Raw genomic sequence first — 17,191 nt, 5'->3', positions numbered from 1 at the left:
GTATTTGTATTTACAATTAACAAATGAACCAAATGAACTTAGTCTCTTGTATCACAATGCAAACCACTATGTTACTTAAAATACTGCAAATTTTTTAGTCACAAATAGCACCTCACATTAAAGAATATGTTCACTAATAAGTATGAATTTTCTAAAACATTCAAATATCTTTAAAGAAAATAGGCTGAGTACCACAGACAGAAATAAGTAACTTTTGATTAACCATACCAGAAAATAAACTTACTAGATGACATTTGCTCCTGGTATCTAGGCCTCTGAACCAGAAAGCTGCCCACTCACTACCATTATCGTCATCATCAGACAGGACGTGCAGCCTCCCAGACCACCTGCCATTCCTAATGAGATAGGGAGGGGACCCCTCATAAGCGCCAAGTTGAGATCTGAACATTTCCTGTGGCACCTTCTGCCTTTGTATCAGTTATGCCCCTGGAAACATGCACTTCAACAACAGGAAGTCATTATAGGATTTCTTCTATTTCCTTTCGGCTCTGCTAGTTTGCTTTTCAGCAAAAGCTGCTTAACATGACAGAGTTACTGAGTCTTTCAGATGCCCAAGAGCAAACTGCTAAGCTAGTTCAAAGTGTTACTTCTACCAGGGTGAGCAGCAACCACAGCTCTGGGAATTGAGGCTTTTGAGATGTTCTGCTTTATAAATCTCATTTATCAAACAGCAGGAGAGCTGTTACATATGGTAATGGGCATTATGGAAATGCTGAGACTGAATACAAAATGTGAATGTGAATTGGATTAAATTACCTGCAAGGAAGAGAAAAACCAACTCCGGAGGAAGTGAAAGGAACCAATCATAGATATGAATCAAACAGGGGTGCACAGAAATGTTAGCGTCTACTTATAAATTGTTACCCTTGGGGTTTACCATGAAAAGGTTTCCTGGAATGTCTATGCAGAATTTAAAAAATTTTAACACAGTCAAATTAGATAACTAAATAACTGCACCTGCCACAATTCTTGTCCACTCAAGATAAGAAGAAAGGTTAGAGGAGGTTTACAAAAATTCAGACAGCCCTAATAATACAAAGATTAGTTTATGCTAATCCCAATAAATATGGGAAATCAGAGTATGTCTGGGCAAAGAAGAACTTTCTGTTTAGCTGAAAAGTATTTTTGACAATGTGGCTGGGTAGGAATAAGAGAAGCACAGTAAACTGATGCAAAACTTTTTAAGTTTTTCCGTGGGGCAACTGGTTTCTGTTTTAATTTAATAAAATATTTTAAGATTTGCTTAATGTTTTGTTATAGATTAATCATTTTACTTATAAAAATCATCAATTAGAAAAAACTCATGTTTTGTTTGCTTGCTTTATTTAAAAAAAAGGGGGGAGGAGGCATAAAAGTCTTCCTATAATGCAGCTCTGTAACTGTATGTCTTAGGAAATCATATGATGAATTCATGGGCAAAAACATGAGGAAATTAGCAATAACCCTACAATGTCCTAACTGCTGAAACTATCTCTGATTTTTTGGGGGGAGATAAAGTTGATATCACAATATAAGGGTGAGGATGGAGTAGAGAGAGAAAAGTTATATGGAAGACATTCGAATATGCAAAAGCAGTTACATCCAACACTTTTTCTACGAAGCTGGATGTTGAGTTTAGTTGGGGCTTTGATATTCTGCCCATGAAAAATGCTTCTGGGAATCACAGGCCTCTTTGCCCTTGGCCAAAGCACAAATGAATGAGTCACGGACACACCTAAGCTAGAACCCTAGGCTGCCTGACACACCAGGAAAATATCTGGGCCTGCCTTACCAGGAGTTTCAGTACTGGTGCGTCCTTGAAACACCCTCTCTCCACCACACAGTATTTGGTCACATAAGAGCAGTACTAGGGAGAGAAATGAGAGCACAAGGAAAGCACGGTAGCCTCAGGAGCAACAAAAGCATTTTGAAACTATTATATGTTCTCAGGAAGGAAAAAAAAAAGAAACCCTTAAAAGCATTGTGGGGTGTTTTATATCACTGCTCAGGTACAGTACGGCTCCAAATACATGAATTCATGCACCTTGCTACCGTGCCAGTTAGAGACGAAGTATAAAATATCAATATAACCTGATACCTGACGATTGGCAAGACAGACCCAACACACATGTTCTAACAGAAAAGTCTCGTCCTGCGCACCGTCTACACCACCACCTTCCTTCCACATGTCCTGCCCCCCTCTTTTTAATCCTTCATACCACAGTCCTTTGGTCTGGGCACTGATGTCCACTTGAAATCTCAGACCTGCCCATTGTCCCCAGAAACCTCCTCTCTGGGGAGGAGGCCTGCTACCAAGCTCCCTCCCCAAATTCCACACGGTTCCGTGGGGGTAGCGTTCCTGGGAGCCAGGACCAGCACAGGCCACCTGAAACAGGGTCTGCCTGTCACTGCCTTCCCCTCCACGCCTAGAAGCATTCCAGGTCACAGTTCTAAATAAGCACATGTAGAAAACAAGCTCATTCTCTCTTTCCCACTCATTAAAAATAAACCCAAGGGCACCCAGATTTAGAACACACCTACCAATGAAAAAGGTAAAGGAAGAGAGGGAGGTGCCCACTCACATAATCTTCCCATTCACAGAGGCACTATTCCACAGCTGCTATGGAGTTTATAATTAACAGACAAGCTTAACCAACAGAAATTTCTGGAATCCATTGTAATTTACACTAGAACCTTGTTTATTCTAAATTTAGATTACAAGCACGGCTGGATTCTGTGGTTGAATCTGAAGGCTTTGGCACACCTCTAGCTCAAGTCTCTTGCAAACACAGCCTTGCCTACAGGAAGCGGCTGCAGGCTGACTACGGGGCTGGCCAGACCCCACGTACAAGCAGAAGCAGAGCGGCTGCTTCTCATTCCCAGGCCCACGAACCACCCACTACTGGCTCCAAGGAGCTATGCCAGGAGGCTCCACTGGAAGAATGTCAGAATACACTCAGATGTGTTCACCATGGTGGGTGGCTTCCACAGATCTTTGCCCTTGTGGGACTGCAAGCAGTTTGCTTCCTTCCTCACCTGCCACCCTAGGTGGAATCCTCTCACTCCAGGTTCTAAGGCAAAGGAGTCCTGCAATGAGGTGCAATGAGGTATCCTGAGCAAGCGGGTCTGCTGGGATGCTGCCTGACAGAAGGCCAATTCCCAGAGAACACAGACGGGAGGGCAACCCGCACAGGTTACAGGTAGCTTTGTGGAGTCTTCTTTAGCATTTGAATTGACTTCATCAAGCGCTACACTAGAACAGGAAGTCTCCTCCTTTTACAGGAAAAGGAACTGAGGCTCTGAAATACAGAATCAGAGAGGGGTAACACCTCCAGTGGGTTTGTCAGACTCCAGCGTTCACCCTAGCCATTTGTCTCTGCTGGAGTAATGGAAAGATCTCCTCCTGGTCCCCAAAATACTCCCTTCAAAGGGTGGCCAGGGTAAACACAAGTCCTTCGAGACCACTGGTGTGAAGTGAGCCTTAAGCATCTCTAAGTCCTGGTGGCATGTTGACATTCCCAAAGGAAGGAGCATGCCACCGGGCTGCAGCTGCCATTAACCCCTCTGGAGGCATTAGTTGTTGGACACTGGCTCTCACCTGAGGAAACGGCAAGAGTAGGAGCTTCGTGTAAGACACAAGTGAATCTTAACAGAAGGAAGGGAAAGAAAACGCTGGTCTTGAACCTTTTCTAACATGAAAACAATTTTTAACAGTAAAAAAACCTTCCTGCCACCTCCATAATAGCTCTATATTATATCTTTGCTTTATATTAATTGGAAAAACATAATGAATAGGATTTACTAAGTCAATTTATGAATTGGTGGCACCGTTCATTGAATTTGTATTTTTGTGAACAACATGATCTACTTACATTTGAAAACCTGTAGTATTGGGTGCATTGTACACATAAAGGTGTACCTATGGACCATGCTACAAATCCCTTCCTTGAAATCCCAAGAGCCCAGGGCCCACAGGTTAGGAATCCCATGGCTAGAACACTGGGTACTGCTCCAGGCGAGCAGGCCTGCTGGGGTGTCCCAGGGAGGGCTCCCATGAGGGAACCAGGAGGCAAGAATGGGGGAAAAGGCCACATATCATACCGCACATACTTCATAATTCTGCTTAAGAACAGCCCTGCAGCCTTTTATCCAGTGGTCAACGGAGAAATTAATGATGAGAAATTAATACTGACGTTTGGGGAGCGGAACTACGGAACACAATCACTTGGTATGGGTGGGAATAAATATGAAAGAAGAGGGAGACAGTGTCACAGAAAAAACTAGTTCAATCTGACACCAAATTGACTTGCCCAAATAAACACAAAAGAGTAAAACCATCCAGAAGCAGCAGCAAGGCTGTTCTTTAATGAAACTTCTGTATAATGATTTGATTTGTATTGAATAAAAAAATGACAAAGAAATGAGCAAGTAACAAAGAAAATGGCTCGTGCCCATGTTAGTATGAAACAACAGCATGGTTACAGTGTAAGGCCCTAACTTATCATTTCTCATCAAAAGGAGCCTCATTTAAATATCATCACCACTACTCCTAACGTAGCTGAAATCCGAGACTGAGAAAGTACCTCACAGATCTACATAACATACACGTATACTGAAGGTTCTTTAAACAGAAAAAGTTGGAAAAAGGAAAATTCAAACCAATGGACTTTAAATACACATAACAACTGTTATAAATCAATGAAAGACCCTAAAACTTAAAGAATCGAACTAGCCCCCTACCTTTGCAGTTCATCTCTCACTCCCCTCCATCAACAGTCCCAGCACACTATTCAGCTTTCCCTGAATAAGGACTGCACCATCATACCCATGCCTTTATCACGGGGTACACTCAGGTGTGTGCCATAAGCTTGTGTTCCTACCACACACACACACACACACACACACACACACACACACACACAAAGTCCTACTCATGCTTCCTACTCAACCCCCAAAGGCAGAACGAATTCCCTCTCCCTTATTCCCCCAGTATATTCTTCAACTTACCTCACACTGGTTCACTAGAGCCATATCATCACTATCATTCACTTTCTATTCACAACACCAAGCCCAGTTCTTAGCCCAAAGTGCTGAACAAAAAGCAAGTTGCAGAAATAAACAAATGAATAGGCAGTTAGGAGGAAAAATTAGGGGAAAATGCTTCCGATAGCGATTGTATGAGAATTACCTATTTACAACATGATCACAATGTCTTAGCATTCAACTACTGGAGAAAATCTACTTCTCTAGAAACTAACTAGTTGATTTCTGTCCCCTGATAACTGATATTACATATGTTATCTAATAAGATGAAATGAGAAAAGTCTGGTTTTGCATCAAAAGGTCTACGTTAGACACAGAGGTTCTACACAGAAGGGGATCCCTGCACCATTCGAAAAGCCTCCCTGAAAGATAAACGTTTGATGAGGAAATCTTCCACCAGCACCCCCACCCCCCTGAGCCTTTCTCATCAGCCATCACGGCCCGGCCCGGTGCTGGGCTGCACTCACCTGGCTTGTTTCCTTCCCTCTCGTGGCCCAGCTGCCCCTTGGTATTCAATCCACAGGTGTACACCTCCCCATCTTCCAGCAGGAACACCGAGTGGTTTCCTCCACAGGCCACTTCCTTGACACTTCTGTCCGATATAAATCCACACACCTGTGGCTCGGCCACAATCCCTCGCAGGCTGGTGCTGATCCCAGGTTGGCCCAGAGACCAATATCCCCAACATAACATTGTTCTTATCCTTCAGGGACTCATGTAGCCTAGAAGAAAGTTTTGTTAAAAAAAAAAAAAAGTTTGAGAAATAGGTCAGAGAAAATCACATTAACTAAATTTAATCAATTATTAAAAATAACCATCCCCTTAATATTCTTCAGATACACTACATCTCCAAAGAATACATATTAATACAAAATAAACAAAACAGAAACAAACTCATAGATACACAGAATAAATTGATGGTCGCCAGATGGGAGGGGGGTGGAGGGGATGGGTAGAAAAGTCGAAAGGGATTAAGAAGGACATATTGCCAGTTACTGAAAACAGTCACAGGGATATAAAGCACTAGGAAATATAGTCAATAATATAATACCTATGTAAGGTTTCAGGTGGGTACTGGACTTAAAAGGGTGATCACTTCAAAGGGTATATAACTGTACACCTGAAAATAATATAATATTGTATGTCAACTCTAAGTGAAAAATAAATTTTAAAAATTTTTAAAAAGAAAAAGAAAACCAAACATATGTCCACACAAAAACTCACACACAAATTTTCATAGCAGCATTATTCATAATACCAAAAGGTGGAAATAATCCAAATGTCCATCAATTGATGAATGGATAACCAATATGTGGTATTTCCATACAACTAAATGTTATTTAGTTACCTAAGGTACCATGTTTTCCCGAAAATAAGACCGGGTCTTATATTAATTTTTGCTCCAAAAGACGCATTAGGGCTTATGTTCAGGGGATGTCATCCTGAAAAATCATGCTAGGGCTTATTTTCCGGTTAGGTCTTATTTTCGGGGAAACACAGGGGTAATGCTCCCTGATTTACTCTTTTAACTCTTTCTGAAAAAGCATGAATAGACCCAAAATAAAATATAAAACTAAATCTCAATTTGCTGTCTTAACCAGAAATTTCTGCTTCTTCTTAAGTTTGTTATTCCTTGCCTATACTCTAGAATTAAAAAAAAAAAAAAAAAAGAAAGCTTCAATGTTTTTCTGTGAGTTAACTGCAAAGGGAGGAGAGATAAAATGAAAAATGGCGGTGGATACACATTTAAAAAGACCCGTAAGATCACATAACCTACTCATAATTTAATTTTCCCAATTTTCTAAATTGCTATATCCCCACTAATACCTTTTTTTTTTCATTTTTAATGTTTAATGACTTTGTCTTCTCTCTCCTAACAATAATGATGTAAGCAACATCATAGGGCTTACTATATACCAGTCACTGTGATAAGCACTTTATATCATTATCTCATTTTATCTGCACACCAACCCTGTGCCATAAGTACTATTTTTGGCTTCATTTTCAGATAAAGCAAGGTTCAGAGAGATGAAGAAGCATGCTGAAGATCACATAGCCAGAAGGAGCGAGAACCAGGCTATGAATCTGGTAGGCCTGATGCCAATGTCCATAGTCTTATCCAGTGGGCTACACCGCCGCCCAAGTGGATTTATGTCACCTACAGGAGCAAGAATACACAAAATACTTGCAGAATGACTAAATCATAGTCAGTATACAATACAGAATGCCTTGCAAACTTGAAAATAAAACTGCCCTTTGAGAGTGAAACTCATCAGAATTAAGAGATAATAGATGAGATTATGCAGCTGTGGCATTAAGCCATCCCCTTAACCAGCCAAGTACAATGTGTCTAAAAATATGGCATCAAAAAGCTAAGATTGTACGTCTACACAAAGATCCATAACCAGTGCTCAAAGCGGCTTTATTCATACTGAACAAAAATGGCAACAACACAAATGTCCATCAATAGGAGCATGGATAAACAGATTGCAGTATATTTTTACAATGAAATACTACTCATTAATAAAGGGGGGTGTAGAGGCCATGCTGAAATGCACTTAATGTAATAGAAAGCTGCAACTCAACATGGTAGCAACCTTTCTGAAGAATAAGATTAGTTTCAAAAAAATTACTCAAGGGTGTTGTCGAATGCTTTTTTGTCTGTCTAGTACCTCTTCCCAAGTCCCTCATTGCCTTGTAATAACTCTACCCACTCTTGCAGAAGGGTGATAATAACCCTGGCCAAACCAATCAGAGAACACCCCACCCCTAAGGCACTGTGATTGGTGCAGGGATAGGGTCACACTTCCAACTGAGCCCAAGTCCTTCCCCATTAAGTCCCATTGAGCTCTGATGAAAGAACGCCTTTTGCCTCTGAGGGATAACTGAGGCTACCAGAAGCTACCTTCCTGCCATATGGAGGATACCTGTAAGACATTATGAAGCTACCAGCCATAGAGGCTTAAAGACAATAGACAGAAAGAGTCCCAATGACATCGACTGAGCCAGGGATCCCCTCTTGTCTAGTGCCAGCACCACCTTCTCTCTTCCTAAGTACAGTTGTTTGTCATTATTTGCAGATTCCTACTTGTGAATTTGTCTACTCACTGAAATTTACTTGTAACTCCCAAATCAATGCAGGGAGCATTTCTGCAGTCATTCCCTGCGCAAACAGGTGAAAAATCTGAATCACCCTACGCGTGTATTCTGAGCAGAAGTCAAAGACGATGATGCTCTGCCTTCCTGTGTCACCTCTCACACTGTAAACAAGTGCTGTTTTCACAATCTACTTAGTGCCACGCTTTTCACATTTTTATATTTTTTTGTTGGTAATTTTACTGTATAAAATGCCCCCCACGTACAGAGCTGAAGTACTATTTATTAGGCATTAAATTTACCCAGCCACTGGCCTTGCTTAGATTCCATGATTAATAAGCAACCTTAAATAACTTGGTTTCCAAGACAGATGGTACTTTGGGGAAAGAACACTGTGACCAGCTGGCCAAAGCACCCCAGGCTTCTTGGCATTTCTACTTCTCATTATTATTAATTATTAATTTGGCATCCTGGATCTATCATCTTCTTATAAGTTGGTTTAGCATGGGTCAATTCTTGAAAGTCAGCTGCATTCTGGGTGCTTTGGCCAACCGCAAGCCTGAGTAAGCAGCCTGAAGTGTGGCCTCATCGTTTATTGACTATTAGAAACCATTTATGAAACAAGATAAATAGGACTATTGTTGAAAATCCTTCCCACCTGAGTTATAGTAATGGAACCTTCAAGTAGTCCAATAAAAACTACTTACTAAGAGAAGTAACTAAATGGCAAACACAAATAAGCTATCTTCCTATGAATGGATTATTAACCCTAATAAGAAATCTGGTTTAGGTCATAATGCTGTCCAAAAGTACAGCAGGAGGCATTAAAATCATCTAGCTTCCAGGGGAGAAGTTCAGTACGATGAAAAGAAGCCAGGCATTGATACAGCTTTCACTTAAAAGTACACTCTGGTGGAACCCCCAAATCTAGTAGCTACCAGTATCCATGAATTTAAAGACTTGCTTCAGCAGCGCTCTTTGTCACTTGGCATTGATAACCTGGGTGCTCCCACCCATTTTTCCTTACTCTTTGTCGCTCCCTGGCTTCTAAAAGAGTAAAATCTTGTATTTCCCTTCAAAACACACAATTACGAAAGGCACTATAGAAGAATAGGCCCAAGATGGCAGATTAAAATATTCCCTAAAAGAGTAAACAAACAAACAAACAAGAAATGCTAAAGGAAGTTCCTTTAGGGAATTGGTACCAGAAGGAAACTCATATTCCCTCAGGAACGAACGAAGAACATTAAGAATGGTAAGCAACTAAAAAAATAAAAATAATAAAAAAATAAAGGCCTGCACTCTGACTCAGCACCAACACCAGTCACCTCGGTCCCAGCCCTTCCATCTCCTGTCTCTTATTTCCCTCTCACAAAACAAAAGGAACAAAGACCGATCCCTCAGGGTCACACCTGGTACTTTTCCCAGTCCTTCTACTCATCTATTTTTGGTGAAAGATTCAGGATAATCTTAACAGGGCTTAAGTGTCAAAAGGACTAAAGTTCAAGCCCTGAATGAACCACATGTTAGCTGTGAAACCCTGGGGAAGATATTTAACCAGTCTAAGCCTGTCCCTGGTTCTAAAGTAGAGAAAAGAGCGACAGGGTTGTGAGGGCTATGAACTGAGTGAATACAAACAGTGCCTAGCATGGTAGCCAGCCTAAGTGACCAATCAATGTCGGGTGCTGCCGTCACCATTACTCCTACTCCCCGTGCTCTTCTCTGAGACCTCAGCAAACAGGACAGTTCCCCAAAGAGGCTGGGGGTGAGGTGTCTGGGGAGGGGGGTGACTTTCTTCCTGTGGTTAGCATTAGCTTGTGTCCCAAATCTGCACTACAGCAAAGCAGGACTACCACCATCCAGTCATAAGTTTCATGAAGGGAATTCGAGGTTGCTAGGAGAAAGTTTTTGCATTTTTTTCTTTTAAATTCTGGGAAGGGCCAGGAGGTAGATAAGCCTCTTTTTATCTCTCCTAGTGAGTTGAATGCAAACAGACAAGCAGCAGTTCCTAAACTTTGTCTTATTAATCAGACTATGCACACAGCAGCCTAACAATGGATTGATGCTTATTCCTTTATTTGAAAGTCACTGAAACCTAAATAACACTCAGGCAGGACTTCTAATCTCATTTATAACAGGAATAGGCTTCTTTTCAAATATGCTTAAAAGCCATTACCTGAATAGTGTATGGGGAAGGGGGGTCTTTTCAATAGCAGGAAAAGGCAATGTCCAAGGCTTCAGTACTAGCAGGCACTCCGCAAATCCAAGCTTTAAATAAATTTGGAGCCAAAAGTCCACGCAGAATTGACTCCAATAACAAAGAGTCATTCTAACAACATGCTTTATTATCAAAAATTTTACTACCATATGCAAAAATGGCACAGAAGGGAACGAGAAGTTTTCAACAATGTGAAGCCACTCCTCCCTATTTTCTCGAGATTTCTCCTTCATTTCAGTTCGACTTTGGTCCTGTCACCCTTGTAGCCATCCCAGGAAATATTCCTACCCCTCCCCTGATGATCCCTGTACAGGTGGAGCCTTCTTCACTACCTGGCGCTGAGCATTGTGAAGCTAAAAGAATGATCTCGCCACTGTCTGCAGAAGCTGTGGGCAGCCTTCAAAAGACCTTGGCCAGACTGGCAAGAACTGAAAAGTCTAACAGTGCCAAGTCAACGACATACATGTAAGAGCAACCAGACTCTTCCACACAGCTGGTGGGAGCATAAATGGGCATAAGCACTTTGGGAAAAAAAGTGGGCATTCTCTAGTGAAGATGTAAATACCCCACAGCACAGCAACTGCACTCCTAGGCGTATGACCAGCAGTGTCTAATTTATCAAGCTTCTACACTGCTCCTGCACCACGCTGAGAACTAGAGACACAAAAAAGGGCAAAACCTAGAAACGGAGAACTTTCTGTGCTGATGGAAATGTTACTTCTCTGCACTGTCCAATATGGTAGCCACTGGCCATGTAATGTGGTTAACACAACTGATGAACTGAAATTTTAATTTAATTTTAATTAATTTTAATGAAGGAATCAGATATCGTTAGTGGCTATCTCATTGTATAATGCAGTAAAACATTCAAGAATAGATGCCCCAAAATATATGCACAAGAATGTTCATTTCAGGATTGTGTGAGATACATAAAACAAAAAACAACCCAAATGTCCATCCATAATAAAACTGGTAAACCTTAGCACATGCGTAAAATAGAATACTGTACAACAGTGAAAAATAAATGAATTCCATCTACAAGCATCAGTAGCTAAATCTTAAAAATGGTGTTGAGGTGGGGAAAGTCACAGAACAACTGAGAATATGATGCATTTTCACAAAGTCCAAACACAAGTATAACAAGTATTTGGAGATAAAAACATTAGTGGTGGTAAAGCTACGAAGAAGCAAAACAATGATCAATATAAAACACAAGGTAATCATTTTGGGGGCAGCAGACATGCAGGGTACAGTCTGGAAGGAGCACAAAGGGAGTTTCAATAGTATGGCTGACGTTCTGCTTTTGTCCTTTTGTTGTTTCTTAGCATATATATTACATATATTATTTTATGTTTACAAATACTTCACAGTAAGAAAAAATGAAAACTATAGGATCCTTGTTTCTTGTATTTCATCCACCAAGTGCCTGTCCATACGCAAACTGGGAGCTTCTCTGTGGAGGGTACCAGGTTTTACCCATCTTCGTATCTCCAGTTCTCAGCATAGTGCAGGAGCACAGTAGATGCTTAGTAAGTGCCTAATGAACTGAATCCAAACATTAGAAAACCAGAACTCCCACAATCTAAATTTGGAAACAGTTTTGTTTTCCAAGTAGTATTAAATAAACATTCCCTATGCAGTGACAAAAAGTAATAAATTGCTCAATTCTAAAATACACTGTCCTCTCATGACATCTTAGCAGATCTGAAAGTAGAACACCTTTTACCATCGAAGCTGTCCTTAAATAGTGGAGGTTCTCAATGCTAGAATTGAGAAATGTAAGCCAATGAAGGAGGGACTAAGCCTCTTCTGTTCATTTCTCTATCCCTAGAGACTAGGATAGTGTCTGGTACATAGTAGGAGCTCAATAAATAGTTGTTGAATAAAGAAATATTTACTATTACTGTAAGCCTACTGTGTGTCTGAGTCTGTGCTAAAAACTTTACATAGATTAAATAATTTGCCTTTAAAATGACCTCAAGGCTTAGCAAGGTTAGGTCACTTGCCCGAGAACATGTAATTAGGTAACTGAAATGGAAACTAAGTGGCTAAGGCAGGATTCCAACCTCATCTATCATACTCCGAAGTCCATGCTCTTGAACATGATGCTATACCATCTTTCAAGTAAAACGAAGCCAAGCCACACCCCATCTCCAATTTGAAAATAAATTTTTAAAGATGTTTCGCACAGTAAGTGAGCTCATATGCTCATATTAGCTGAATCACTGGCCGTGTTTATAAGCAACTACAACCTATGCTAGCCAGAGACGGGAAGGGTGAGTACAAGCAATCTCAACAAAGTTAGCCAGACTTTCCTCCATGCCCACCCTAACTTACAATAAAACTAGTTCACTTATTGATTCAGACACAGAAACGCATGGCCCTGACACCAGCAAGTACTATTTCTAAATGTAGAAAATGTCTAAAGGGGACAGAGTTATATCATCAAAGGAATCATCTTATTAAAGAGACCTTAAAAGTCCATTTAACCGAACCTCTAGGCAAGACACTTACATTCCTAACCTCATTTTAATGGCAGCTAGGCCTTCCAAGGCCAAGTAAGTTTGGTCCTCTGAGAAGTAAGTGGTTGAAGCAGAGACCAGAAACTAGGTCTCCTGCCTCCTGGGTTCCCCTGGTTTACTTCACTACATCACAGCAAAAGAAAGTCACTAGGATTTGTTGAGGACCCTTTCTAGGCAGCTGTACTAACCCCGAGTCCTTTACATAGGTTATCTTGTTGAATCCTGTTATCAGTTTTGTAAGTTAGATATTATCTCCATGTATAAGACGAGGAAACTGAGTTTCAGAGAAATTAAGTAACTCACCATAGGTCACACACTTGGCATTTGGACTAGAAGCAAGAATGGCTCCACCTCAGCTTGCAGATCTGCATGTTGAAGAAATAATAATTAACATTAGTACGAAACTCTACAAAGTACTTTCTCTACAAAGTAACAAAATGTTATTAAAAACAAAATGAGAAATAAACTTCTGAAAATAAGAATATCTTTAAATTATGCAAGCTTGAATAGTCCCCAAACATTGTATCTCAAGAGTGGAGTTTGGTTAAATGCCAACTAAGATAACCTCTAACCAACTATGAAGATGTCACCTCTAAAAGTGAACTAGAGACATAGACAGCACCTTAAAAAATTCCTGGCATTTGTAAAAGATATAAAAGTAAAATTAAATTATGTTTAAATTTCCCATTTAGGTTAAAAAGAGAAATTTTGAAAAATAATTAAATTTGTCTATTTTCCTTCATGTTTTCCATGTAGCACATTATAGCTTATTTTGTCACAATTGTTTTGAAGACTTTCTCATATCTTTCCTTCCTTCTCATCACCACATCCTCTTTGGTACAAAACAAGATGAGGGAGGGGTGTTATCATGTTGGGAGGGGTGTAAACATCTATTACATTGTTTTGTACACCTGAAACTAATAAAACAAAAACAAAAAACCAAGATGACACTGAGAGGCACCTTTAATTAGTCTCTAATTAAATCTCTCAAAAGTCCTGTATGATGAAAGATATTATCATAACTTTATTTCTATTTTATGTAGAAAATCCCAATCATTTTGGAGACAATTACTTTTATTTCTGAAATGAAGCAAAACTATCTTGTCTCTCCAGTAGGGGTGCAACTCTCACCATGTATTTAAAAATGTTTATTATTGTGCAAATCTTAAGAAATTTAAATCTGTTACTCAGAATGAAATGCTACAACCAATGGCTCCAACCACACCATTTGGAACATTTTGGATATTTTGGGTTTTTTTCAAATAAAAACCCAACTAAATACTGAACAAGTAAAACACATGCTAATCAATTGTTTCTTTTTTTGATGTCAAAAGAGGAGTTTCCCCAAAGAGGTTCCAAATCTTCCTCCTTGATTCCTGCATACTTTCTCTAAAAGGTTCCTAGGCTCAGACAATGATGTATATATAGTTCATCTGTTTTGCTTTAAAGGGGGGTTAAATATATTACTCCCCTTTTCTAGTTTATAATGCCATTCCTCTTCCCCCAGGTTGGTAAAAAAAAGAGAGCATTACAGTAATCTGCCTAAAAACAAGACATCCCTCTCTAGTCACTGAATTTTAAAAAGGCTGTTTAATCCTCATTTTCACTTTTCTTTCTCCTCAGTCTGGAGTTTAAAATCAGCACACTTGATGCTATCAAGTCATCAAATGAAAGGTTCTAGAAATAGCTTTCTATTTGTGGAAAGAGCCAGAAGACACAAAAATGGGAACTCTTAAATCGTCTTTCCTAAAGCATTCCGTGTGTAACGAATGCAAGCAAAATCTTGGAAGGCTTAGCTCTCAATTCAAGGTACTTCCTAATCGAGATGACTTAAAAGCTAAAGTAACACGTAATCCGAAAAGAGCCAGAAACAGCGAGATACCAACGGCAAAGTTCAATTACATGTACCCAGAATCAGCGCACAGTTGCTTCAGGTGCTCTCTACAGCTCTCCCTGGCTCATCTGTTTCAGGTTACACATGCTCTGCTGTCAGTTGTCCTGGTTTGCCCACTCCACACATTTACAAATGACTCAAAGTGCCACCTGCCCCCGAACGTCCCAGCAGTTCCAGCTACTCCCGCGCCCATCCGCGTACTTACGTGCGCGCGCGCGCGAACACACACACACACTCGCACACACACACACACACACACACACACACTCGCACACACACGTGTCCACACACACCCTCGCCCCGGCTCCGCTTAAGAGGCGGACTCCTGCGAGGCGAGCCCCGCAGGGCCTCCGCGAGGTGGGTGGTGCCGGGCGCCGCGGCCCCACCTGCGCTGTCACCGCGGACGCCGAGCCCCGCGTCGTCAGCGCAAACTCCTCGCGACCGCCGGGGTTCCCCCAAACGCGGAGGCCTCGCCGGCTCCCATTTCGCTGGGAAGCGTCCGTGCCCCTCACAGCCAGGGTGACTCCGGAGCCCCAGAATTTAAATAGGGGCAGGCGAGGAGGAAGGGGAGGATCCTGTTTTTGACTTTCTGCGTCGCAATTCCTCCTGGATTGCGGGCACCCGAGTAGGGGTGGGGGGCGCTCCCATTTTTAAAGCTGCTTCGGGCCTTTCCGGGCGCGGGAGCTCTTGATCAGTGAGCCCCGAGAATGCCAGGGAGGCGCATGCGAGGCCGAGGGGCGCCCCGCAGGTACTGCAGGCACCGCGCCCCGACCTCCCGGTGCGCCCTGCCCCAGGTCGTCGTGGGAAGCGACCTGCAGCCGCAGCTGCCCCGCCAGGAGCCGCGCGCTGACAGCGGTGCCCAGTGGAACGCGGCGGCGGCGCTGCTGCAGCTGCCCTCTGCCCTCCTCCTTGGAATCCCGGCCCCTGCCCCACGCACCTTGGCTGCAGCCGAACCGCTGCTTGGGATTCCGACTGTGACAGCCCCTCTGGCCCCGCTCGGGGTTTCTCCGTTTTCGGCGTCACAATAATAAGGAAGTTTCCTCGCAAGCCTACGGGCGGCGGAATGCGCCTGCTGAATGACTTCTCACCCGGCCAATGGACGCCCTTTTGGGGCGGGCGGGCACCAATGGCTGCCGCGGCTGAGCCAAGGGGAGGGCGAGGTCCGCGGGCTGGAGGCGGGGAGAGGCCCAGGCCAGGGTGGGAGGCGGTGGGGGGCTGGGGGTGAGGTGACTGGGCCAGCGGGCTCCGCGAAGGGACAGCGGCGCCCGCGTATGTTGGCCAAGGTCCGACTGCTAGACATAGAGCGTTGGCGCCAGAATAGGATTGCTTGTCACTGGTGGGGAAGCGAGCGGGGCTGATCAGAGGTTGGTTTTGCAGGTTCTGGGCTCTGGGTATTCCTTACGCAGAGGTGACAGAACGCACTAGTCTAGTTGGGTATAGGAAAAAAAGCTAGAGGGTAACAATTAAGGATGAGTTATTAAGCGTTTTGTTCCACGGTGATGGAGTCCTCGGTTTTACTCGCTTTGGAATGACTGGAGTTAGTGCGGAGCCAAAACGCTGGGCTGCGCGGTGGAAGAGGTAGGAATGAGGTCGCTTGCAGCGGCGGCGCTGCCATGGCCCTCCTTGAGAGTTAGGGATCCAAGAGGACAGAGGTGCTGGGGGAGTATTGGATGGTGGCGGCTGGAGGAGCATGAAAAGAAGTCACTGAGAAGATCATCTTAAATCTTACCTTTTGAAAGACCCTACGTGGCCTAAAACCCAATAATGGATAAAGAAGTTTGTCCTGCCTAGCACTGAATCTCAGAGCTTCCTCCTTGTCCCCAAGGTCACAGTGCTTTCAGAGTCCCCCTGGTCCTGGTCGGATCCACAGAAAATCTTTTTTAAAAAAAACATTCTCACAAAGGTGATTTCTTGTGTCTGCTATCCCTCCGCCACCCTTCAATTTGAAACACAGAAGCAGAACACTGGGCTTTAACCCAAAGGAATGATTTTCCTAATGGGAGAATTTCTGTGCCCTCGCTTTTTTGTCATTATCCACATTTTATTTTTTTATGTATTTTTGAAAAGATTTTTATTAAAATATAGCTAATATATAAAATTATATTAGTTTCAGGGGTACACCATAGTTATTCAACATTTATGGACCTAAAGAAGTGATCACCATGATAAGTCCAGCAACCATCTGGCACCTCACCACACTATCACAATATTATTGACAATATTTCCTAGCTGTTTATTACACCACCATCACTTATTTTGTACCTGGAAATTTAAACCTATTATTCCCCTTCACCTTTTACCCCCCTTTTTTAATTTTTCAATTACAGTTAACATTCAGTATTACTTTATATTAATTTCAGGTGTACAGCATAGTGGTTAGACTTTTATGTAATTTAAAAAGTGATCCCCCAACTAGTC

At 42.2% G+C, this 17,191-nt stretch overlaps 1 protein-coding gene across 1 annotated transcript in view; it reads right to left on the bottom strand.

Annotated features, from left to right (window-relative positions):
* Positions 1-15,844, bottom strand: part of HERC3 (HECT and RLD domain containing E3 ubiquitin protein ligase 3) — a 100,442-nt gene extending 84,598 nt beyond the window's left edge. Inside the window, exons 1-3 of the mRNA XM_033105657.1 lie at positions 15,711-15,844; positions 13,183-13,244; positions 5,511-5,765 (exon numbers count right to left, since the gene is read on the bottom strand). Coding sequence (XP_032961548.1) covers positions 5,511-5,736 — 226 coding nt within the window. The 5' untranslated portion in view covers positions 5,737-5,765; positions 13,183-13,244; positions 15,711-15,844. The remainder of the gene's footprint in view (positions 1-5,510; positions 5,766-13,182; positions 13,245-15,710) is intronic.
* Between the last annotated feature and the right edge of the window lie 1,347 nt (positions 15,845-17,191).

Source organism: Rhinolophus ferrumequinum, chromosome 5 (genome assembly GCF_004115265.2).
Source record: "Rhinolophus ferrumequinum isolate MPI-CBG mRhiFer1 chromosome 5, mRhiFer1_v1.p, whole genome shotgun sequence".
Classification (NCBI taxonomy): Eukaryota; Metazoa; Chordata; class Mammalia; order Chiroptera; family Rhinolophidae; genus Rhinolophus; species Rhinolophus ferrumequinum.
This window is presented reverse-complemented; position numbering and strand designations above follow the sequence as displayed.